The sequence below is a fragment of the Herpailurus yagouaroundi genome, unplaced genomic scaffold (assembly GCF_014898765.1).
Source record: "Herpailurus yagouaroundi ecotype Mexico unplaced genomic scaffold, PumYag 308, whole genome shotgun sequence".
NCBI lineage: Eukaryota > Metazoa > Chordata > Mammalia > Carnivora > Felidae > Herpailurus > Herpailurus yagouaroundi.
This window is the reverse complement of record NW_024412525.1, coordinates 4,960,167-4,985,534: the sequence shown is the minus strand read 5'-3', so window position 1 is coordinate 4,985,534 and position 25,368 is coordinate 4,960,167. Positions and strand designations below refer to the sequence as shown.

The window sequence follows — 25,368 nt, the reverse complement described above, 5'->3', positions numbered from 1 at the left end:
AGGGCTTCCGGGAATTGTCGGGTTATCTGGCAAAGTCCCCTTTGCCCAAAGGACTGGGTGGGGCTGGGGGGCACCGGGGCGGGGCGGTCTCCTAGGAGACCACGGGGGAACCAGTGCGCACGCGTACAGCCTAGGCCCGGCTGATGCAACCTCCGGCGGGTGGGCTGGGTCCGCCGAGAGTAAGGAAGCCGACAGGGAACGGCCGGAGACCAATCAGGGGCCGCACGCCGGAGTGGGGAAAGGCCCTCCCGCCGAGGCTGTGCGAGTGACGTTGGGCGACGCGGGGCTGGTGGCGTAGCCAGCCGCCCTCCTTCGTCTCGTCCTCTCGCCTGGGGGTGTCCTGCTCCGCGCTGGCCCCGCGGCCATTTTGGGCTTCGCTTCCACCCGCGTCCTCTTGCCCAGCCCTTCCGGGGTCGCGCTGCCGAGGGGCTTTTTAACGGTCCGTCTCTTCTGGACAGTCGCTGCCGTCGCCGCGGGAGGGCTCTATCTATGGTGGAGAGGCCTCGGGCGGACTAGGACACCTTCTTCCCGCCAGGATGAATGTCGTCTCGGCCGCTACGTCCTGCGCCTGCCGTTCCGGACTGTGGTCTGCCGCCCGCGGCGGAAGCCGCTTCCCGCTGTGGTTCTTCTGCTGGCCCGGGGATCGGCCTGGGGCCCCGACTCCGGCCAAGACTGTTTAGGCCGCTCCGAATCCCGTCCGACCTTCAGCCCTGAGAAGACTGCCAAGAACAAGGAGATGGAGCCGGCAGCAGACGGGTCTCGGCCACGGCCAGCCTCTCGGCCGGGCCCCCGGATCCGGCTGCCCTTCTTCTTCCCTCGACGCCCGCAGCCCGGCACCTCCAAGTTGCCCACGCCTCCTGCCCCGGAACACTCCGGGGACCCCAGACTTGCTGCTTCCCCCCAGCCGCGGACCAGCTACTGGGTGAAGCTGCTTTCCCAGCTCTTCGCGCCACTCCCCGGCCTGCTTCAGAAGCTGCTGGTTTGGAGCCAGCTTTTCGGAGAGATGGTTCCGACCAGATGGCTAGATTTTGCTGGAGGGTCCAGCGCCCTGAGGGCCCTGAAGGCTCGGGAGGACCCAGCCGCGCCCCCCGCGCAGAAATCTTTGAGTTCGCTGCGGCTCGACCCCTCGGACGACTCTGGTGCCAGCCCCCTCAATTGGCTGGAGGAGGGGATCCACTGGCAGTGCTCGTCTTTAGATCTAACATCGGAACTCAAAGCCAAGGCTGGAGCCCTGGACCCCGCGGCACACGCTTTTCTGTTAGAGCACCAGCTGTGGGGAGTGGAGCTGTTGCCGAGTGGCCTTCAAGGCCATCTTTGCTCGGACCGGGAACTTGGCTCTTTGCCCTCCGGGCCTCCAAACGTTAAGCGTGTAAGCAGTTTCAGCGTGGTCTCCTATTTGTTGAACCCCTCCTATCTGGACTCCCTGCCCCGGGTGGGGCTCGGCTATCAGAGCGGCGTGGGAAGTGGCGAGCTAGTTGATTTCCAGACCCTCAGCCCCGAGAGCAGCTGTGTGACTGAGGCCCATGACCCTCCCCAGCCACTGAAGGCAGAGATCACTTGCGCTTCATGGCGGGGATGTCCGCCCCTTTCTAGAGAGGGCCTGCCCGAAATCCACCATCTTCGCATGAAACGGCTGGAATTCCTCCAGCAGGCCAGCAAGGGGCAAGCGTTACCCAGCCCAGACCAAGATCATGGCTACCACAGTCTGGAGGAGGAGCACAGCTTGCTCCGGATGGATCCGCAACCCGGCGGAGACAGTGCCACACAGTGTGTTCCCTCTGCTGGAGCCGTTCCCGGAACCGCCCAGAAACCGGGAACCGAGGAGGAAGTCGCGTTGGTGACCACAGAGGACCCGCTTGCTGTGGAGAAACCGGGGCCTTCAGAAGGCTGTCCATCTCGTGAGGTACCGGTGGAAAAAGAGCCTGGCGAGGACCAAATAAGTGTAGTTGACTCCTCGGACCTAGAGGATGACATTCCCTTATCCTCGAGACCAGCCTGTAGCAACAGGTTGATAGATTACATTTTGGGAGGCGCATCCAGTGACCCAGAAACAAGTTCTGATTCCGAAGGTGAGGGTTGGGATGAGGAGGCTGAGGATGATGGTTTTGATAGTGATAGCTCATTCTCAGAATCAGACCTTGAACAAGACTCTGAAGGGCTTCAGCTTTGGAACTCTTTCTATAGCGTAGATCCGTATAATCCCCAAAACTTTACGGCAACAATTCAGACTGCTGCCAGAATTGTTCCTGGAGCCCCTTCTGACTCCGAGAAGGATTTGTCTGACAAGTCTGATCTAGAGAATTCTCCCCAGACCGGAAGCCTTCCCGAGTCTCCTGACCAGAATTCTGGGGAGGAAGAGGACTGGGAATCTAGTGCAGATGAAGCAGAGAATCTCAAACTGTGGAATTCTTTCTGTAATTCCGATGACCCCTACAACCTTTTAAATTTTAAGGCTCCTTTTCAAACATCAGGGAAAATTTGGAAAGGCTGTTGCGACCCAGAGAGGCCGTCTGAGCCCGCTGCGGCCATTTCGGAGTATCACACCTTACTTTCTTGTGAGGTGCACCTGTTAGGGAGCCGAGAAACCGAAGGTCCAGACTTGGGACAGGGTGGGGTTCTTTCTGGACAAAGACACACGCGTATCAAGAGGAAAAAGGTTTGTGTCTTTCTTCTAATGTGCCTGTTAATTTGTACTGTTTTGATGTGGTTAAATACAATAGGATGACTTTTCTGGAGGCATAGTCGTGCATATTTTTTGCGCGGAAGGACTCTAAGCTTATATACTCGGATTAAGAAATGACACCCTCCCACCTCCACCCCCCCCCCTTCCCTCTTGTAGAATGTTGTTCCTGTCCAGATGGAAGACACTGGGGTATAGACGTTAGCAGGAAAGTGCCCTTTTTTTTGTTGTTGTTAATGGTTATTTATTTTTGAGACAGAGAAAGAGCATGAACGAGGGAGAGTCAGAGAGAGGGAGACACAGAATCCAAAGCAGGCTCGAGGCTCTGAGCTGTCAGCACAGAGCCCGACGTGGGGCTCGATCTCAACGGAGTGTGAGATCATGACCTGAGCCGAAGTAAGATGCTTAACCGACTGAGCCACCCAGGCGCCCCGGAAAGTGCCCTTTTCATTTGGGTTTGTAGCTCTGGGCTATTTGCATGCAAACTTCAACTTTCCACTCTTTTTTACGGAACAGAAAAATTAAACCTTGTGTGTATACACAGTTTAAATTTTTCGGGAGGTTGGTCAGGTCCTGTTGTAGCCATAGAGTTTTTAAATGTGGTACGTCATTTGCAGACCTTAATATTTTATTTACGGGATAACAGTGTCTTCATTACTCTCCATTAGGACCCAGAGGGATGATGGTACCAAGTAGCAGGCCAGATTTGTCTGGTTGTTTGACATGAAAGAAAATACTAGTTTCAATATGAAAGACTTTTTGACATGTACGTGACTTTGACGGTAAAAAACCGAAAAACCAGGAAATAGTATTGCCTTTTCCTGAGAGTGCAATTAGTTATTAGTTCTCATTGGCCAGTTACTGGTTAATAATCATTTGTAACAATGATGGTCACTTACTAGGCTTAACTTGAGTAGTTGCTTCCTAAACTAGTCTCAAAAACTTCATTTTATTCTTTTAACACATTGTCAAGTTAATCTTATTTTGGGAAGCCCTTTGAATTGCTTTGTATTTTCCCTCTATTGTTTGTTCAGCTAAAGTTATTAATTGGAGAGGAATCCCTCTAAGCACACAGGGTGTCTTTTATTGTAGAGGGAAAGTTTCTTTAGTTTCCTGTATACTTATTTGGAAAGAGAAAGAAGGGGAAATTATTGGTGCCCTCTGATTCTGCCGCATCAGAGTTTCAAGTGGACAGGGCCATAATCTGTTGGCTCCAAATAGCCAGCTGAATTAATCCTTTGAAACTCTTACTGGGTAGAAAATTTCTCTAAATGGTGATAACGTATGTCTCGCCTGTAGAAGTAGAATAAGTCATGTTAAAAAATTCGTTCACTCTTCTGTAAATGTCGTCATAAAAGATCTTTTCTTTATATTTTTAACGGGCCCCTGACAAAATGACCTATTTCGTGACTAGATTAAAAAGCAAAGTGGGGCAGCGGAATGCACATTTGGTATCTGGAGACTTGTGTTCCCTCCTGCTGAGCTGTTAGGGCCAAGAGATTTGGGAAGACAGCCAGACCTGCAAAGTAACTTGACCTCTCATGGCCTTGATTGACTCATTTATCTGATGGGAGTAATAATTGCATCTATTGTATGAGTTATTGCATGATTTAAATGAGATGAGTAAATAACACTCCTAATTCATCCCCTTGCCTTTAAATGGTAGCTGTACAGTTCAGGGACCTCAGGCCAGTCTCATGTCTCATTTTCGCTTACTCATTGAGTAAAAATGAGATGAGTCAAGTAGCTGGGAGACTACTGACTATGAAGTGGAAGCAACATTTATAAAGGATTATGTAAACATAGTAAAATTATTCGGGCAGCCTTTTAGTACTTGACATTCTTCAGGTATATGGGAATTGTGGATAGTGCCTAATTCTTTTTTTTTTTTTTTTAATTTTTTTTTTTAACATTTATTTATTTCTGAGACAGAGAGAGACAGAGCATGAGTAGGGGAGGGGCAGAAAAAGAGGGAGACACAGAATCAGAAGCAGGCTCCAGGCACTGAGCTGTCAGCACAGAGCCCAACGCGGGGCTCGAACTCACCGCAAGATCACGACCGGGCTGAAGTCGGACGCTTAACCGACTGAGCCACCCAGGCGCCCCTGATAGTGCCTAATTCTTAAAACGAAACATTGAGCTATGGGAGTTTGAAACGCCTGTGCTACGGCACTAATGGTGCAGATTGTGGGGCCGCACTCGGTTTGCAGTCTGTTTGCTACACCTCCTGGAAGCTGTGTCATTTGAAACAAGCCCGTTAACCTCCCTGCCTTTCTTTCCTTCTCTATACAATGGAGGTGATAATCGTACATGTCCTATGAGGATTAAATGAGGTAGAAATTGTGAAGTGCTCTGAAGGGAGCTTGGCATATGGTAAACACTCTATCCATGTTGTTGTTATTATTTAGTGACACCGTGAGTGAGTAACTCTAGAATGCAATATCTAGTAAGATGTTACATGCTTGCTAATTGTCCTCCAGGGCATTCCTTGGCCTGATGTAAAGGGAAGGAAAGGAGAAAGGAGTAGGCCACGGTGGGATTAGCTGATGTAACTATTGAACATATTTTAGAGCAAGTATTTACTTTTGTACTTTGCTCCGTCCGAAAGAAACTTCTATATTAAAAATTAAGTAGGGGTTAAAAAGGGACTGTCACTCATTACGTGAAATCATGTGTACTGTAATATTTACAATTTCATGTGTATGTAATGGTAGCATATTAAGGAGGAATGAAAAGGGTTTTTATCTCAACCACAAAGTCTCTCAGCAACATAGCCTTAAAATATGTTAATTTCGCTGTATTTTGTTGACTAAGTAACCTTTTTAATAGTCTGATTACAAAAGTAATAGTATAAGAGTAACACTACTTGTTCATGATGCAAAAGTTGGAAAGCACCGAAAAAGTGAAATTTTATTTAAAAGGAAAAAGAATAGAAATAGTGAAGGTCTTGTTAAAGCTTTTGGTGCCGTAAGAAAAGCATCGACTGACATTGACGAATAACTGTTTCAAATATTTCTGAAAAGTTCTGGGGGAAACATTTGTCATTTTGGAAGAAAAGTGTCACAGAACTGTACTTCCCTAAGGATTGAAAAAAAAACCAAACAAACAAGGATAACATCAGGAGACTTACAGTTCCCCATCTGGATTCATTTTCTTAACACCAAAACCAAGAGGAGGGAGGTAGAACAACACGATGACACATGGGGCAGGAATGTATGTGTATGTGTGAAGGAAATTAAGATGGCATTTGCTCACTTTAAAAAAAAAAAATTTAATTAATTAATTTTTAAATTTACATCCAAGTTAGCATGTAGCGCAACAATGATTTCAGGAGTAGATTCCATAATGCCCCTTCCCCATTTAGCCCATCCCCCCTCCAACCACCCCTCCAGTAACCCTGGGTTTGTTCTCCATTTTTAAGAGTCTCTTCTGTTTCGTCCCCCTCGCTGTTTGTATATGATTTTTGCTTCCCTTCCCTTACGTTCACCTGTTTTGTCTGTTAAATTCCTCCTATGAGTGAAGTCATATGATACTTGTCTTTCTCCAGTATCGCTTAGCATAATACCCTCCACTTCCATCCATGTAGGTGCAAATGGCCATTTGCTCACTGTTTATTGAGAGGCCATCTAATCAGTCAGAACTACTGCTGCTTTCTTCTTTTTCTTTTAAACTTCTGTTACAGTTGAAACCAAATATTCCTCTGAGGTACTGGGTTGTTTGATATTCCGAAAGAATTAGTAGCATGAAGGTTTGGTTAATTACCTCAGTGATTGTAAGATCCTAGAGCACGATTAAAAATAGTCTTTGTCTTTATAGGTAACCTTCCTTGAAGAAGTTACTGAGTATTATATAAGTGGTGATGAGGACCGCAAAGGACCATGGGAAGAATTTGCACGGGATGGGTGCAGGTTCCAGAAACGAATTCAAGAAACAGAAGATGCTATTGGATATTGCTTGACAGTTGAGCACAGAGAAAGAATGTTCAATAGACTCCAGGAAACATGCTTCAAAGGACTTACTGCTTTCGAGCAATGTTAAGATGGTTTGACAGCCTCTAACTCGAGCATACACTACCTCTTATTTGAGAGGTTTCTTTTAAAAACAAAATTTGGCAGCTGTCCTTTTTTTTTTAGAGGATATGCAACTTGGACCCAGTGACCTAGTCTAATTTCCTTTTTTTTTTTTTTGCAACCAATCCCACTCAGAAATGTCCAGGTTTGAAGCCGAGCCCTGGTAATGAAGGATGAGATGATGTGGTTTCTAATCCTCCCTTTTTTGACTTAGTTGGATGTGTTTTTGAATGTTCTGTGCTTGCCAAGGTGAAATAGGGGACCGTTTAAGGTGTAATTTTGCATTTCCAAAAGTTATTTTCTTGGGAAACAATATTTATAGGGTGCAAAGCCCATTTTCCATTCTAATTTAAATTATGTTTACCTGTCTGAAAACACTGGGCTCTTCCTCCGTGACATTCTAAAATTAAGAGGCTTTTATGTTCTCTCTATTTTTATCTCAGTGATGTGGCCCTTCTAACTTAAAAGCTGAGAAAATAATCTTGTGTGTGCTACCAGCTTAAATATCTTGTGTCAACTTTTTTTTCCCTCTACTAAAAATGACTCTGGTTGAAAGTTGTGTGGTGGGTCATTGTTTCTAGGTGAAGTTCTACCTAAGACACTTTCAGGAACCGCCACAAAACTTCCATGTGTAGGACTCTTCTGGTGTTTGGGAAAATTGCATCTTTCTGCCAAATTGTAATGTCTAACACGTTTAACTTCTGTGCAAACCGTCTCGGAGAGGGTTCTGTACATGTTACTGTCGTTCCCAATTCAATGGTTCTTTGCATGTTGCAACAGGTAGAAATTGTTGTAAAAGACTCTGGAAAGCAATGATTGCATCATAGGCATTTATTTTTTTAATTGAAAAGCCAAGAATTGTCCTAGGAAGGAGCTAGGAGACCTCTCAGAGCAATTTGGTTCTGTTGTGTATGCTCTCAACAGAAAACCAGTGTTATTAATCTCACGTCTCAGCACCGTCACTTTTAAAACCTGTCAGGGGGACACTGTAAACTTGGAAATGGGCAGTTCTGAATTTTCCAGTTTGCAACATAAAATACAGACTTCAGTCGATATCCAAGTTTATTGTGTTCTGTTACTGAGAGAAGTAAGACAAGGCCTGTACTTCCAGGATGGTACTATAGACTTAACTTGAAAGTCTTAATATTTTTAGCCCAAAGTTCACTTTTGAATTGAAGTTTCTGCAGTGACTGATTGTCCTTGGTTTGCTTGGTTAGCTCTACATGGTGCACAACTGTTAGGCCGAGGTAATGGTGATCTCCTCCTATTGGTCCCTCTTTACCCCACGTGCCTCCTGTCGCAGGTGATGGAACACATGAGTAGACAGGTGACCTCTTCAGTTTCAACTTGTTCCAGTGTGGAAACAAATTTTTCATCAGAAGTGCTGGCAGAGTTACTACCTCAGTTTATAATCTACCTGGTCATTACTTCCATCCAGTCTGCTCTAAGCATTGCCTCCAGTGATAACATACATACTCACAGGTGAATACACGGCGAGTACGCCATCATCAAAGCCGGTCCCATTTTTGCAGAGCCCTTACCCCCCGGGCGCTGTGCGCCTCCACTTGAGGCCATTGTAGGGGCTGCACTTGCAGAGTCCTGCTGGAGCGCGGTGGAAACAGGCTGGTTTCAAGCACCGCTGTGTCAGATGGAAAGAAGGCACCATTTGCCTTGAACAAAGCTTATTGAAAGCGTCTAGGCGTTCTTTTAAAACCAGCCTGGAGCCTACTGGTTATTTCACAGGCTCCGCCTGAAATCTTGCACCTCTCGCTTATGTGAAAATAATGGCAGAGCTTGACACGTATTGGATTTTGGAACCTTGTTCCCTGGGGATTCCGACCTCACTACCAAATGAGTAAAAGCTTGGGGAAGAGTTCTCCCACTTACCACCCTCCTTTAAAAGAAGCGATCGGACAGTGATGAAAAGGACAGAAGGGGCTATTTTTAAGTGGGGCTGAAGGAGAAAAAAATTCTTGTCATTTCATCCCAATCCTAGTTGTTAGAACAAAGTCAAACCTGGAAGCTGTCACTGAACATTGTGCACGTTTAAAGTCTTGCAGTGGTGCTTTAAGTATCAATGTAGCATGTGAAAGGCTTTGTACAGACAGGTAAAATTTCCTTTTCTGAGTGTTTGAAATGTGATAACAGCGCCTCTTCATCTTTAACTTGAAATCAAAACTGTCAGATTTTATTTTTTTATAATTTAAGGAAGGTGAATTTAGGGGACGAGGAGACTCTAAATTGGCTTCTACAGATGCAGTGATTTAAATGTAACCAGTTTGTTGGGATTTTATAGCTAAAATTATATTTGTGTATATAACTTTAACTAATCTGTAAATTGTAATAAATATATTTGCAATTATTAGATGTTACATGATATTTTGGTTCAAATTGATACTGTATGTTTCCTGGTATTTTACATTAGCTTTGGACTTACTGAGCAGAATTTTCAGGATTAAATCAGGTACTTGTGTGAAAGCACTATAAACTTAGAGGGGCTGGACAAATTTCTGTACTTTAAAAAGGTTATGTGACATGTAAATTGCACCTCAGCTTGTTGAAGGGGAGGAATTTTAAGGGGATGAGTAGGATTGCAAACCAAGTTTTAATAGGGGAATTTGGTTCTTAGAGTATGAAATGCCCTTCTTAGAGACTGGGGATTTGATTCCAAAATTGGCCCAGGCATCCACTTCTGCAAAGAAAACAGTAAAATGGGGTATTTCACAGAAGCAGTCAAATTCACATGCTCGGCTTAGCATAGTGTTTCTCTTAGGTACAGGGAAATTTTTCTTTTTTTTTTAAGTTTAAATTCAAGTTAGTTAACACAGTATAGTATTGGTTTCAGGAGTAGAACCCAGTGATTCATCACTTACATACACCCAGTGCTCATCACAAGTGTCCTTTATTTTATTTTATTTTTTTTTTTACATTTATATATTTTTGAGACACAGAGACAGTGCGAGCAGGGGAGGGGCAGAGAGAGAGGCAGACACAGAATCCGACGCAGGCTCCAGGCTCTGAGCTGTCAGCACAGAGCCCATCGTGGGGCTCAAACCCACGAACTGTGGGATCGTGACCTGAGCCAAAGCCCGATGCTCAACCGACCGAGCCACCCAGGCACCCCACAAGTGTCCTCCTTAATACCCCTCACCCATTTAGCCCATCCCCCCCATCCATCTCCCCTCCAGCAACCCTCAGTTTGTTCTCTATAGTGAAGAGTCTTATGGTTTGCTTCTGTCTCTGTCTTATTTCCACATATGAGTGGAAACCATGGTATTTGTCTTTCTCTGACTGACTTCACTTAGCATAACACACTAGTTCCATCCACATCATTGCAAATGGCCAGGTTTCATTTCTTTTGATGACTGAGTAATATCCCATTGTGTGTGTGTGTGTGTGTGTGTGTGTGTGTGTGTGTGTGTGTGTGTATGCCACCTCTTTATCCATTCATCAGCCAATAGACGTGGGCTCTTTCCATAGTTTGGCTACTGTTGATAACGCTACTATGAACATTAGGGCACGTGCCCCTTCAAATCATCATGTTTGTATCCTCTGGATAAATACATAGTAGTGCAACTGCTGGGTTGTGGGGTAGTTCTATTTTATTTAATATTTATTTTTGAGAGAGAGCAAGTGGGGGAGGGGCAGAGAGAGAGAGAGGGAGACACAGAATCATAAGCAGGCTCCAGGCTCCAAGCTGTCAGCACAGAGCCTCACATGGGGCTTGAACTCATGAGCTGTTGAGATCATGAGCTGAAGTTGGATGCTCAACCTACTGAGCTACCCAGGCACCCCAGGATAGTTCTATTTTTTGATTTTTAAAATTAGGCTATGTTTTGTGAGGGGGGGGGGGCGGCCCGGGCAGAGAGAGAGGAAGAGAGAATCCCAAGCAGCCTCCACACTGTCAGTGCAAAGCCCGATGTGGGGCTCAGACTCCTGAATCGTGAGATCATGATCTGAGCCGAAATCGAGACTCAGACACTTAATCGACTGAACCACCCAGATGCCCCCGCCCAGTTCTGTTTTTTAACTTTTTGAGGAACTCCCATATTGTTTTCCAGAGTGGCTGCGCCAGTTAAGTAGCAGGGAAATCTTAATGTTTCTTTAGTTTGTGCATTATTATTAATGATAACCATGATACTGTAAATCATGACATTCTCCCATTTACAATGTTGCATAAACGTGACGGCAACATCAGAAAAATCAAACTTCTTACCCTGAAAAAAAGACAGCATTTGGGTTATAACAAGCCTATTAATGGATTAAGGCATAATAGCATTCTTAATTTGGGTATTTGGATCTTCCTAGCTGATGAAGAAAATTTATTAAAGATATAGTTCTGAACCGGGAGGAAAGAATAGTTGCAAGCAATCAGTATTTAGTACAAATTGAATTGATAGCCCCAGGTTATACTTTATGCCATCTTGGGATTAATTGAAGCATTTTTGGCTCTCTCTTCCTGGAAGTTTTATGGAAATAGCCATATTCACATCAAACCAGATTTATTGCTATGACTCCTGATATCATGGAGAAATTGTGCTTTTTTTTTTTTCTACTTTAATAGAAAGTTTAAGGCAAATATTTAATTACTGACCTCAAATTTTGCTGGTTACAGATTTAGGAATTTGGTGGTCTCATCTGGAGACTTCTTTGGATTCTCTGTGTACCTTTTATCTTTTATTTTTTAAAGATTTTATTTTTATTATTATTTTTTTTAACGTTTATTTATTTTTGAGACAGAGAGAGACAGAGCACGAACGGGGGAGGGGCAGAGAGAGGGAGACACAGAATCTGAAACAGGCTCCAGGCTCTGAGCCGGCAGCCCAGAGCCTGACGCGGGGGCTCGAACTCACGGACCGTGAGATCGTGACCTGAGCCGAAGTCGGACGCTTAAGCGACCGAGCCACCCAGGTGCCCCTAAAGGTTTTATTTTTAATCTCTACACCCAACACGGGGCCCAAACTCACAAACCTGAGATCAAAGTGTCGCATGCTCTCCCGACTGAGCCAGCCAGGCGCCCCCTTCTGTGTACCTTTAAAAATAAATGGAGGGTTTCTGGGGGGCTCAGTCGGTTGAGCTGCCAACTCTTGATTTTGGCTCAGGTCATGATCCCAGAGTCTTGGGATCAAGCCCTGTGTTGGGCTCTGCACTGAGTGAGCATGGAGCCTGCTTGGGATGCTCTCTCTCCCTCTGTCCCTCTCCCGTTCTCTCTCTTTAAAAAAAAAAAAAAAAGTGGAAATATCTTGTTTGTCTTTTTTTCTCACAAAACACATGTTATAAAAGTATCTAATATAGAGATATATAAAAGAATTCTTAGTACATTCTAAAAAATAAGTATGCTGCCCAGGGTACCCTTTGAGTTGAGAGACTTCATTTCTTTTGTATGTGTAAGGAGGTTTTGATATTTCTTCATTTAACTGATTATAACACGAATGTTAGTTTTTTGGGAATCTTTCTGTGTTGGTCATTAGGATCTTTTCCTTATGGACTTCATTGAATGCTTTGTGGTCAATAGAAAACATTAGTCTTTTGCTCCCTGGATTTGCTCCAGAGAGACTGTTTGTGTCGGTCAGTTATGACTTTAAAATACAAAGGTAGCGTGATATCAATATCTGGAGCAATAGGGGTAATAAATAGGATACATCAATCTCTTTTAACCTCGCTCACTTTGAGGATTCACTAAGCAAGACTTATATTGCTTCCAATTAATATGTTTTAGTGACAAGTTTGCCATCAGGGAATTTAAAGAAACCATTTTACACATGGAATGGAGAATACAGGGGGTCCGTAGGGGTATGTGTTACTATGTAATAATTTGAGTTGCATCCCCGTTTTACCGTCGGCCGGCTCTGTAATCTCACCAGGGAAGACAGAGGAAGCTAGGTGTATAGAAAGCGGGTTGCTTGACCCATCGGGAAGATACCCCAGGGATCTGATGAGGACATAAGGTCTAGAAACCTGAACTACAAGGGACGAACTTGGGAGTGATTGAGCAAGTTTTGTTCTTTTCATCTTTTACTCTTTCCTCCATCTGTTCACTATTCTTGCAGATCCTTCCCTAGAAGACAAGCATGAGGACCTCCGCAGCAAAAGAACAGCACAATTTGCCAGAGGTGTGTGCTCATTAAAGACACCGTCTACCCAAGAGGAAGAAAGGAGCTCACAGGGGCCTTAACTCTCTCCAGAGCTTGCTGCATACTTTCCCACCAAAATAATAGGTTACCATATATGTGGTTTAAGACTGGATTAATTTTGGGGGTGCCTGGGGGGGGGTTCAGTCAGTGAATTGTCGGATTCTCAGATTTTGGCTCAGGTCATGATCTGGTTCGTGGGTTCGAGCCTCCCACTGGGCTCTGCACTGACAGTGTGGAACCTGCTTGGGATTCTCTCTCCCTCTCTCTCTGCCCCTCCCCTGCTTACTCTCTCTCTTTCAAAATAAATAAACATTAAAAACGTAAATACACTGAGATGGGGCACCTGGGTGGCTCAGTCAGTTAAGTGTCTGACTCCTGATTTTGGCTCAGGTCATGATCTTACAGTTTGTGAGTTAGGGTTAGGGTTAGGGTTAGGGTTAGCGCAGTGTGGAACCTGCTTGGTATTCTCTCTCCCTCTCTCTCTGCCCCTCCCCTGCTTGTGCCCCCCCTCTCTCTTTCCGTCTTTCTCAAAAATAAATAATTGGAAAAAAAAAAAAAGACTGGGTTAATTTTCATAAATATCCCAAAGATGTTCAGGGTCGAAAAGAGAGGTGAGAGTAAAGCTTCCTGCAGTATACCATTTTGAGTTAAACCTGTTTTTTTTTCTGTTTCTTTTTTAAAAGATTTTATTTTTAAAAGTTTATTATTATTTTGAGAGAGCGGGAACGTGAGCAGGGGAGGGCCAGAGATAGAGGAAGCGAGAGAGAATCCCAAGCAGGCTCCACGCTATCAGCTGCAGAGCCCGATGGGGGGCTCAAACTCACGAACTGTGAGATCATGACTGAGCTGAGATCAAGAGTCAGACGCTCAACTGACTGAGCCACCCGGGTGCCCCTAGGATTTTAAGTAATATCTACCCCCAACATGAGGCTTGAACTTACAACCTCGGGATGAAGAGTCTCGTGCTGTACCGACTGAGATAGCCAGGTGCCCCCAAGCATGCTTTTCTTTTCTTTTTTTAATTTTTAAAAACTTATTTATTTTGAGAGAGAGAGAGACAGCACGAGTGGGGGAGGGGTAAAGAGTGAGAGGGAGAGAGAGAATCCCAAGCACTCTCAGCGCAGAGCCCTCCACAAGGCCTGAACCCACGATACCTGATCTGAAACCATGACCTGATCCGAAACCAAGAGTCAGATGCTTAACCCGGGTGCCCCAGCATGCTTTTCTTGGTGGAGTTCATGCATTGGCTCAGAAGGCAAAAACCAGAGAGGAGTCAGTCCCAAAACAGTTTTGAAAATGCATCTGCATATATATTCTGGGATGGTTGTCTTTAAAAATGTTTCCCCATGAGAAGATGAGTCCTTCATCTCAAAAGTACCTCCAAGAGACTCCTCACTGCCCTATCCACAACCTGCCCTTTACCTCACTTCACCTTTTTATTTATTTATTTTTTCAATGTTTGTTTATTTTTGAGAGAGAGAGAGAGAGAGAGAGAGAGAGAGAGAGACAGCCTGAGCAGGAGAGGGGCAGAGAGAGAGGGAGACACAGAATCCGAAGCAGGCTCCAGGCTCTGAGCTGTCAGCACAGAGCCGGACGTGGGGCTCGAACTCACGAACGGTGAGATCATGACCTGAGCCCAAGTCGGACGCTTAACTGACGGAGCCACCCAGGTGCCCCATTCCTCACTTCACCTTTTTAAAAAAACTATGTTCAGTCTGACCTCATCTTGTTAACATTTTCACTTGTTTCTTGTCTTTTGCTACCCTCGCTGGCCTGGAACTGTGACTAGCATATAGATATTCAACAAAGATTTGAATGAGTAAATCACTTTCATTTATTTGTTTGTTTATTTATTTATAATCTCTTGAATGAGTTCATCACTTTTTTCTTTTCTTTCCTTTGTTTGCGTGTGTGTGTTTAGTAATCTCTACACCCAACGTGGGGCTCAAACTCACAACCCCGAGGTCAAGAGCCGCGCGCTCTTCCAGCCGAGCCAGCCAGGTGCTCCAGGTTAATCACTTTGGTAAAGTCACCTCTCACAGAGCGTTCGCTGAGGTCTCATCGACGCAGCCAGGTCTGATTACAAACAAATGTGCCCCGATCATAGATGAGGTCGAATCACGGAACGGAAAGGTCCTCCCAGGGAAGCCGCCGGACGCTCTTAACTTTGTGGAATGGAATCGCAAACGTCAACCTGGCTGGGGATACCACATCAGTTCGTTCGAGTGTCCTTAATACGGTGCACGTCAACTGCTGACTTTTACATGTGAGCACATCGGCGGAGTCCTTTTCTTTTCCAGAATTAACAGCCCGTATTGCGGCGCCAGGGTATCTGTTCTCTTCCTTTGCTGCTGGGGGTTTCTAGAGATGCTCCGTTGATTCCACTAGATGGCGCTCCTCACCATCTCAGAGTGCCTGGTGGATCCCTGCTGTTACCAATGTACTACTGCTCCCTTGGAGGCCATTCCCGCGGTGTGTAACCGAGCGGGAGAACTGCCCTGCCCGGTCCAGGCCTGCCCATTGTGACTCCACCTTCTGGTGGTGAGTGCCCGGAAGTGGAGGCTGTTCCCTGTGGGAGTACCAAGGTTTGTATTTGAACGCGAACAAGTGAATCGATTCTTCCTGAGCTCCACAGAGAGAGGCTAATTTAGGAGACTGGAGGTGGAATCTAAGAGGCCGATGATGTCGGATCTTGGCTCGACTTTCCGGGTTAGGGTTTTTCCAGTCCAGGGCTTCATCTCACTCAGCTATTTGCTTAGCATTCTGCTTGCTATTGCATGCTGGTGAACCAGGGCAGTCATCCTCAGTGATAGGAGAGAGGGTGGCACATTGCTCGAGGCGTGGAGAATCACTGTGTCTGATCACAGAGCTGTACACGAGACCAGCTCGGAAGGTGGAAAGGATCCTCAAGAACCGCTGGGCTGGGGTTTCGGGCTGCTGTTGCCCGATTCCCTCCTAACGCTAGTAGCCAAGGCCAGGTGGACATCCAAGACCGCTCTTTGGGAAGTTGGTATTGGCTCCACGGGCTGGCCCCGGTCTACCTCCAGGGGTGCAGCATAGTAACCCGGCTGTCTTAGGGGCACAACATACTTTTCGTCAACTCAAGTGATAATTTCCATGGCCGCCTCCTCCCAGTGGACCGGCTCCCCCACCAACACGCACAGTTCAGGAATTTATTGACTCGTGTGTTTCAGAAAAGCAATTAAATGTGTGGAAAGTCTGTCTTCCATGTACACATTATGCTTATTTATAGTAATTGCGGTGTTCTTGAGAAGCTAGTATTACTAGTGGTGAATTTACACCTACAGTTTTAAATCAGGTGATTCTTTCAAGTGAGAGCATGAGGTTTGGTGTTATGAAAGGCGCTTCCTCGTTAGGTAGATAAAGAGCATTTCCACTACCCCAAAATGCTCCCCCATGCTCTCTCTTTTTTTTTTTTTTAAAGTGAGGTCCACGCACAACGTGGGGCTTGAACTCAAGTCTCTGAGATCAGGAGTTGCATGCTGGACTGATTGGGCCAGCCAGGTGCCTCTCCCGCGTACTATTTCGTATTCAACCAACCTCCAACTTTTGGCAGCCAGTGATCTGCCTTGTTTTCTTTTTTTCTTGCTTTGTTTATTTATTTTGAGAGAGAGAGCACATGGGAATGGCAGAGAGGGGGGAAGAGAGAGAATCCCAAGCAGGCTCCACGCTTTCAGTGCAGAGCCCGGCGCGGGGCTCGAACCCATGAACCACGAGATCACGACCTGAGCTGAAATCAAGCGTTGGATGCCCAACCAACTGAGCCACCCCGGCGTCCCCAATGACCTGCTTTTTATCACTATTTTACCTTTTCTAGAGTTTCACAAAAATTGTATCTTACATACAGTATGTACCCTTTGTGTCTGACTTGTTTAATCGAGTGTAATACTTTTGAAATTCATTTATGCTCTTGGGTATATCAGTTGTCCACCCTTTCAGTTGCTGAGTAGTATTACTTGTACGATTACACCACAATTTATTTATTCAATCACTAGTAGAGGGACAGTTGGTTTGTCTACAATTTGTGGCTATTGAATAAATAGCTACATAAATGCTGCATAAATGAATAAAGCTGCTCTGAACATGTGTATAAAAGTGTTTCTGTGGCCATACATTTCCATTCCTTTTGGATAAGTTTAGGAGTGAGATTGCCGGATCACATGGTAAGTATATGTTTAATTTTATAAGGAAACAACTTCCAGTTTTCCAAAGCTGCTGTACCACTTGGCAGCAATGTATGAGAGATCCAATGTTTCCATGTCCTTACCTCTGCTTGATATTGTAAGTCTTTTTAAGTTTAGCTCTTCTAGTGGATTTGCAGTGATATCTTATTCTGGTATAAATTTGCATGTTCTTGATGTTTACTGTTATGGCACATCTTTTCATAAGTCGAATTGAAACAGCAAATATCTTCCTTGGTGAAGTATGTGTTCAGATCTTTGGTCTGTTTTTAACCAAGATTGTGTGTGTGTGTGTGTGTGTGTGTGTGTGTGTGTGTATTTGGGACTTAGATATAAATCCCTTACCATGTATATATTTTACCAATATTTTCTCCCAGTCTATGGCTGGCCTTTTCATTTTTTTTAACGTTTATTTATTTTTGACAGAGAGAGAGAGAGAAAGAGACAGAGTGCAAGTGGGGCAGGGGCAGAGAGAGAGGGAGACACAGAATCTAAAACAGGCTCCAGGCTCTGAGCTGTCAGCACAGAGCCTGACGCGGGGCTTGAACTCACGGACTGCGAGATGATGGCCTGAGCTGAAGTCGGATGCTTAACTGACTGAGCCACCCAGGCACCCCTCATTTTGTTAATCATGTCATTTAAGAGCAAATTTTAAAATTTTGTAGAAGTCCAGTTTATCCATTTTTTCTTCCATGGTCCATGCTTTTTGTGCCATTTCTCAAAAATCTTTCCCTAATGCGAAGTCACATATATATATTTTAAAGACCTATACCTTCCATTGTTACTTTAAAACTTTTTTAAATGTTTATTTATTTTTAAGAGAGAGAGAGCACGAGCAGGGGAAGGGCAGAGAGAGAGAGGAAGACAGAGAATCCAAGCAGGCTCTGTGTTGTCAGCACAAAGCCCGACATGGGGCTCAATCCCATGACACTGGGATCATGACCTGAGCTGAAATCAGGAGTCGGTTGCTCAACGGACTGAGCCACCCAGGTGCCCCTCTGGTCCAGTAATTTCTGATTTGTAATCCATTTCCTTCTTTCTGCTGTAAATTACGTGATGTATTTTATCTATCTCCCAATTTACAGATGAAGGACCCAAAGCATCATGACCTACCCAAGATGACACAACTAGGAAGAATGGCAAGAAATGGGCAGGTAAACCCAGTCTGCTTCCCGAGTCCCTGCCTCATCCCTCTCAGGCAGTCTTCATGGACGAGATGGAAATAGAGCTAGACTTGGAAAAAATAAGTACTCTTAATTGGGTAAATGTTGGGGAAAGGGGGCAGTTAATGGGTAAGGAGGCAAAGGATATTTCAAGTAGGAAAAACAGCTTTAGAGAAAATGTGAAAATGGAAGAATATAGAAACATGTTGGGAACGGCTAATAGGTCAGGCAAGCTGGGTATGAGTTCTATGGGATGGAAAATGTAGCGGAGAATAAAGTTGTTACTCTAAATGATAGAGTATTTTGAAGGCCATGCTAAGAGATTTGGTCTGTTTCATGCTACATAAAGGCGGTGACATGGCCAAACTGGTTCTTTTGGATTACTTCATGGGTCATTGGTAGATAGATTGTGTTCGAGCTCCACGTGAAGCATAAAGCTTAGTTAAAAATAAAAGGGGGGGAGGGCGCCTGGGTGGCTTAGTCGGTTAAGCTTCCGACTTCGGCTCAGGTCATGATCTCACGGTCCATGAGTTTGAGCCTCGCGTCGGGCTCTGTGCTGATGGCTCGAAGCCTGGAGCCTGCTTCGGATTCTGTGTCTCCCTCTCTCTCTGACCCTCCCCCATTCATGGTCTGTCTCTCTCTGTCTCAAAAATAAATAAACATTAAAAAATAAAAAAAAATAATAAAAGGGGGGCGCACCTGGGTGGCTCAGTCAGTTGAGCGTCCGACTCTTGGTTTCGGCTCAGGTCATGATCTCACTGGTTCGTGAGTTCAAGCCCCACATCAGGCTTTGTGCTGACAGTGTGGAGCCTGCTTGGGATTCTATCGCTCCCTCTCTCTCTGCCCCTCCCCCCAAAATAAATAAATAAACTTAAAAAAAAAAGGAAAAGGTTATGACATTTTTTTTAAATGTTTACTTTTGAGAGAAAGAGAGACAGAGTGTGAGCAGGGAAGGGGCAGAGAGAGAAGGGGAGACACAGAATCGGAAGCAGGTTCCAGGCTCCGAGCTGCTAGCACAGAGCCCGACGCGGGGCTCGAACTCACGAACTGCAAGATCATGACCTGAGCCGAAGTTGGACGCTTAACCAACTGAGGCACCCAGGCACCCAGTTATGACATTTCTTACTCCCCAGCATATTCATAATTGTTATGACTATTTAGTTTAAAATTTGATTTACATATCTTTCTCTTAGTAAGTCATAAACTCCTAAAGCACCATAGCTTAGTTATGAAGGTGGGCCCAGAGCTTAGCCTAGAGCTTGCTTGACTCGCATTAATTTGTTCATTCAATATCTTTTATGACCACAGTGAGAGACCCTGTACTCAGCTGAATATTCATATATTTAGCAAAGATTTACTGAGCACTTGCTGTGTGCCGAGCCAAGTGCTGAGAACAGGGATGTGAACAACGCTGGCAAGGGCTCTGCTCTCAAGCTTACATCTTAGATGGAGGAGTTGATACACAAACAAAAAAATGAACAAGGTAACGTCAGGTGGTGAGCTATGCCTTGAAGATAATGGAAGAGAGAGAGATCCGATAGGGAGAAACTTGGGGAATGACTCTGGACACAGTCATGAGGGTAACTTTGGCCTCATACCTGAATGGTAGGAAGGAGTGAGTCATAAGGTGATGGGGGGAAGGGAGGGATGGGAAGAAGGGAGTGAATTAGGAAATGCCAGTGGATGAGAGGCGAGGGCCAGATCATGCAGAGCCTACAGGAAGGAAATTTGGATTTGTTCTAAGTGTAGTTGGAGTGCTTGAACTAGTAGGTATTCAAGCCCTTAGTGGTGTGTTTTTCTCTGTGTAAAGATCCTCTGGCTATTATGTGAAAAACGCAGTGGGCCAAGCAAGGGAGGAGGGACACCAGATGGAGAGGCTATTGGGACGGTCTGTGTGGGACATGATGGAGGCTTGGACGAGGTGGCAGTGGAGGTGGAAAGAGGGTATATCTGGATGGAGATCCAGTTGATTGGATGAGGGATGCGAAGAAAAGAAGGAGATCTTGGGTGATTCCCAAGTGAGATGACCAAACATCCCGGCTCGCTTGAGACTGAGGAGTTTCCTGGGACAGGGTTTTCAGGGCTAAAACGAGGACCGGCCCCGGGCAAACCAGGACAAGTGATCACCCTAGTCCTAGGCTTTTGGGCCAAGCAATGCGGTGATTACTGAGTGTGCCACATACTGAGATAAAGAGTACTTGGGGAGAACAGATCTGGAGCTGGAAATCAAGAGTCCTGTTTTGACCACATTAAGTTTGAGATATTTATTAAACATCCCTGTGAGTGATTAGGCAATGGGATATATGCATCTGAAACCCAAGGGAGAGGTCAGATTCAGATAAAAATCTGGAAGCCAGCAGCCTGTAGATGGAATTTAACACAATGGGGGAGATGGCCCAAGGGGAGATCCAGGTCGAGGGTGAAGTTTGGATTCTCTCAACATTCTGATGTTAAGCAGAGGAGAAGCAGTTACCCAAGATATTAAGAAGGAATAGCCATTGAAGTGGGAGGTAACCCAGGAGAATGGGGTGTCGTGCAGGCCTAGAGAAAAAAAGAGCTTCCTGAAGGTGGGAAATGCTACTGGGAAAAATGAAGACAAAAAAGCAGATTTAAAATACAGTCCCTGACGGGGCGCCTGGGTGGCGCAGTCGGTTAAGCGTCCGACTTCAGCCAGGTCACGATCTCGCGGTCCGTGAGTTCGAGCCCCGCGTCGGGCTCTGGGCTGATGGCTCAGAGCCTGGAGCCTGTTTCCGATTCTGTGTCTCCCTCTCTCTCTGCCCCTCCCCCGTTCATGCTCTGTCTCTCTCTGTCCCAAAAATAAATAAACGTTGAAAAAAAAAATTAAAAAAATAAATAAATAAAATAAAATACAGTCCCTGAAAATAAAAGAGAGATTAACCAAGAAACAGACTATAGAGAGCTATAGAGAACAAACTGATGGTTACCAGAGGGGAGATGGAGGGGGGATAAGTGAGACAGGTGATAGGGATTAAGGAGTGCACTTGTCTTGATGAACACAGGGTGATTAAAATAAAAACTTAAAAAAAAGGGGGGGGCACCTGGGTGGCTCAGTGGGCTAAGCATCCAACTCTTGATTTCGGCTCAGATCATGATCTCACGGTTTGCGGGACTGAGCCCTGAGTTGGGCTCTGTGCTGACAGCGCGGAGCCTGCTTGAGATTTTCTCTCTCCCTCTCTCTGCAAACATACAGTGCATACACTGTCTCTGTCTGTCTCTTTCAAAATAAATAAATACATGCCCCAAAAAGGCAGTCGCTGCTCCCAAGGAGTTCCAGTCTTGTGGGGTGACAGGAAAGTCCATTCCTGTACAGGGATGAGTACTAAAATAGTGATAAGCACAGGACGTCAGGCAAGTGTAGACGGTTCCTCCCTGGGCTGCATCTTGAAGGAGACTGAAAAGGCAGAGAAGGGTTCTCCAGGCCGAGGAGGCTAGGGCACAAAGGTACAGGCCATTGTAGGGGGTTCGGGATGGCTGGGGCACAGAGTAGAGAAGCAGACAGGGGTACCCAGGGCAGGGAGGAGGCAGGGCCAAGAAGCACCTGTTGGACTTAGCGACCTGGAAGTAAGTGCTTACCTTTGCCAGAATAGTTTCAGCCGTTTTCAAGGAGCTGTGGGGACAGACACCAGACTGTGTGTAACTGGGAGGCAAAGAATCAGGCACTCTGAGCGCAGACATCACTTCTTTTTTTTTTTTTTTTTCAACATTTATTTTTGGGACACAGAGAGACAGAGCATGAACGGGGGAGGGGCAGAGAGAGAGGGAGACACAGAATCGGAAACAGGCTCCAGGCTCTGAGCCATCAGCCCAGAGCCTGACGCGGGGCTCGAACTCACGGACCGCGAGATCGTGACCTGGCTGAAGTCGGACGCTCAACCGACTGCGCCACCCAGGCGCCCCAAGACATCACTTCTTTAAGCAACCTGAAGTGGAAGGAGGGAGAGTGGGGATATTGTAGCTTTTCTGGGCACGGGAGCGGAAAAGGTGGACAGATTGATCCGGAGGGTAGTTTTGCAGTGTGTATACGGCTGAGGACAAATGGATAAGGGTTTTGGCTAGTGGGGGATGTTGTGAGAGGCCGTGAGTTTGGGCTGAATGGCGCAGGAGGTGACGTGAGGCTTTCACGGATAGATTTGGAGGAAATCTGAGAAGCCCAGAGGTCCTGTAGGAAAGCCAGGAACAGGTGGGAAGGGAGAAAAGAGGAACGAGGGTGTTAGGAGGGCCCAAACTGTGATCAGAAAGTGGGATGTTGGAGTTCATGTTTTCCAAGTTGGAGTGAATCTGGGCGGTCGGAAAGGTTAAGGCATGGTCTTGGGTATGAATCATTTAACGGCGTGGAGGTGAGTGTTCCCGGAGGTGAGAATAGTAAGGTATTGTGGGGTTAGGACATTGGTCAGTTCACTCACATTAGTACTGAGATCACCCCGAATGAGAGGGAGCCAAGGCATGGCGAGGAAGGTGCTAAGCCAGGGGCCAAAGTCTCTGATGAGTGTAGACCAGCACAGTGGGGGGTGGCAGAGCCCGGAGGGGAAGAAACCGGTTGGCTGAAGGCTGGAGCCATTTTCACATAGAGATAGGCGCATAATGGTGCCTTATGCATTTATTGAGCTAAACTGAGCCAAAGTGCTGCGTTAGTTCCAGGAAATGCCCAAGTCAGCACCAGCTGCCATTTTCTAGAAAAACCCCCGGTCAGACATTTAAAGTGGGCGCGACAAGAGCATTGCCTGAACCGTGGATTCAAGAAGGGACCCGGAGAGGAAACCTCAGCAGGTTGACTATGGGGCCGGTCCTCCCGGCTCCACCCAGCCCACATCTCCTTGCCCGGAGCGGAGGCCTGACGCTTTCGTTCCTCCCCTCCCCTCTCTGGGGAGCTGCCAGTGCCAGTGCTCCTCGCCACGACGCGGCCCTGGCAGGAGAAATCAGCCAGCCATCTTGGGCTGGCGTCGTTCCCAGGAGAAGTCAGAGCGGCGCCTTGGAGATGGAGCTGAGGGGGGCACATTTGAGGCGAACTGCTCACCGGCGGGCAAGGGCTCATTAGCCAAACGATCATCTTCCCCAGGCCCGTTGTCAGACCAACTTAAAAATAACCCGAGCTGTCTCCCCACCCTTTCGCGCAGGAGTGCAAGTCGCTTCCTGCTCAGACAGAACCCACCCGAACCTCAGCCCTTCTAGAACACTAGCAGCATCCGCACATTCCTTCTCCTTACGAGGGACGTGACTGCGCTCAAGGCTTTTCCCTTCAGGACACCGCTCCCTCTTGTCCTCCTACCTCACTAGCCTCGTGTGTTCCAGTTGCCTTTGCGGATTCCTTCTCACTGACTTGACCTTTCAGAGTCGGAGTGCCCGGTTCTCAGCCCCTGATCTCCCGCCTCCTCCCTCCCCACACTCACTTCCTTTGTGACCTCAACCAGCCTTGTGGCTTTCCCACCATCCAATCACTGGGCAACACCACATGTGTATCCCTACTCCTGAGACAGACTCTCACCTTGTACGGCCAGTCACCTCCTTGGCATCTCTACTTGGGTATCTCCTAGGCATCTCCAGCGTAACGTGCTTGGAACCGAACCTGCGTCTCCCCACTCTCCCCTGCCACACCTGTCTCTCCTGCAGCCTGCTCTCGTCTCAGTCTATGGCAACTCGGTCCTCCAGCTGCTCAGCCCGAATACCTCGGAGTCATCCTGACTCCTCCCTTCCCCTCACAGCCCAGTTACAGTCTAATCTACCAGAAAATCTGTCAGCTCTTCCTTCAACAGATACCCAGAAAAAGTCACCATTTCTCACCGTTTCTACCCTCAGCGCCATGAACCAAGCCATCCCTGTATCTTGCAGTAGTCTCCTAGCTGGACTCTGCTTCTACCCTGTCCAAACAGCAGCCAGAATGATCCTCGAGAAAATGTTAAGCCAGGAAGGGTGGCTCAGTCAGCCAAGCGTCTGACTCTTGATTTTGGCTCAGGTCGTGATTCTAGGGTCATGGGATCGAGCCCTGCGTTGGGCTCCGCGCTGAGCGTGGAGCCTGCGTAGGATTCTTTCTCTCTCTCTCCCTCCGCCCCTCTCCCCGGTTCGCATGCTCTCTCTCTCTAAAATGGAACAAAATAAAAAACAAATTAAAAAACCCCAAACATTGAACCGTGAAGATCATGGCACCCCTACAGGGAACCCTCCACTGGCTCTCCACCTCATTTAGAGGCGAACATAACTATTAAATACCAGCATTCAATAAAGACTACCATCGTTGTTATTCTTTATAGAGCAGAGGAATCTGTTATAATCTTCTTGTGACTATGTAAGTCTCTTGGCCAAATACGTTTACACGATAAAGTAAATGTCTTGAAATCTAGCTTTCTGCTGCAGACTGGGTTTCCAGGAGACCCGAGTTGTGGAATTCTACTGTGGAATTGCCACAATTCTGGGTTCTTCCTGAGTTTCCCTGTGTCCTCCAAGAGGAAAATGCAGGCTTCGGATGAGATGATCACTCAGATCTTCTCTTGATCTAAAATTGTGGTTTTCTTGAAAGAGAAGCGTTCTCGTTCTGGGCATCACAAAAAATGCAGGTGGTTATCTCATTGGCTTTCCCCCAAAAAAACCACATTGTTTACACCAAAGGAAAAGAAACACGAGACACCGTGACCTTTGTATTGGTCAGGACTTTTTGGTTGTTAGGGGCAGAAACCCAATTCAAACTGGCTGAAGCAAATAAGGGCACCTACAGGTTGAAATCCCAGAGGTAGCGCGTCCTCTGGTGAGCTGGGTCCGAGGGCTCATGGGATATAAGGAGGACCCGGGCTCTCCTTATCTCTGGTTCCACTTTTTCCTGTACTGGTTTCCCTTTCAGCGGCCTCTCCCACCCGAAGATCCCAGGAGCTCCCAATGACAATTGCCAGCTTCAAATCCAAGAGAAAAAAGATTTTACCTGAGAATTCTGGGTCCTTTAAAAAAAGTAAATTTCGCTGGGGCACTTGGGAGGCTCAGTCGGTTAAGCATCCGACTCGGTTTCGGCTCAGGTCATGATCTCACAGTTCGTAATTTCAAGTGCCCACATCGGGCCCTGCACTGACAGTGTGGAGCTTGCCTGGGATTCTCTCTCTCTCCCTCTCTCTCTTT

The 25,368-nt window shown here is 46.4% G+C and overlaps 1 protein-coding gene across 6 annotated transcripts; it reads left to right on the top strand.

Annotated features, from left to right (window-relative positions):
- Positions 1-157: 157 nt before the first annotated feature.
- PPP1R15B (protein phosphatase 1 regulatory subunit 15B) lies at positions 158-25,196 on the top strand. 6 transcript variants are annotated; one of them, XM_040462301.1, is made up of 4 exons: positions 159-2,069; positions 12,801-12,863; positions 18,172-18,240; positions 25,100-25,196. In XM_040462301.1, exons 1-3 carry the CDS (start codon positions 737-739, stop codon positions 18,192-18,194), a joined length of 1,419 nt encoding a protein of 472 aa, XP_040318235.1. In that variant the 5' UTR covers positions 159-736; the 3' UTR covers positions 18,195-18,240; positions 25,100-25,196. The 6 variants fall into 6 exon arrangements, 5 of the variants coding, with proteins under 5 accessions (XP_040318234.1, XP_040318235.1, XP_040318236.1 ...); XR_005786655.1 differs by having other exon boundaries at positions 162-2,656; positions 25,100-25,162; XM_040462300.1 differs by lacking the exons at positions 18,172-18,240; positions 25,100-25,196 and having other exon boundaries at positions 158-2,069; positions 12,801-13,035.
- The last annotated feature ends 172 nt before the right edge of the window (positions 25,197-25,368 follow it).

What these genes read in the sequence shown, in the direction of transcription:
- PPP1R15B (XM_040462298.1), top strand. Translation starts at nt 737, where the DNA reads ATGGAGCCGGCAGCAGACGGGTCTCGGCCACGGCCAGCCTCTCGGCCG. An exon ending in CGCGTATCAAGAGGAAAAAG is followed by an intron (nt 2,657 to 6,496) that starts GTTTGTGTCTTT and finishes TTGTCTTTATAG; the next exon opens with GTAACCTTCCTTGAAGAAGT.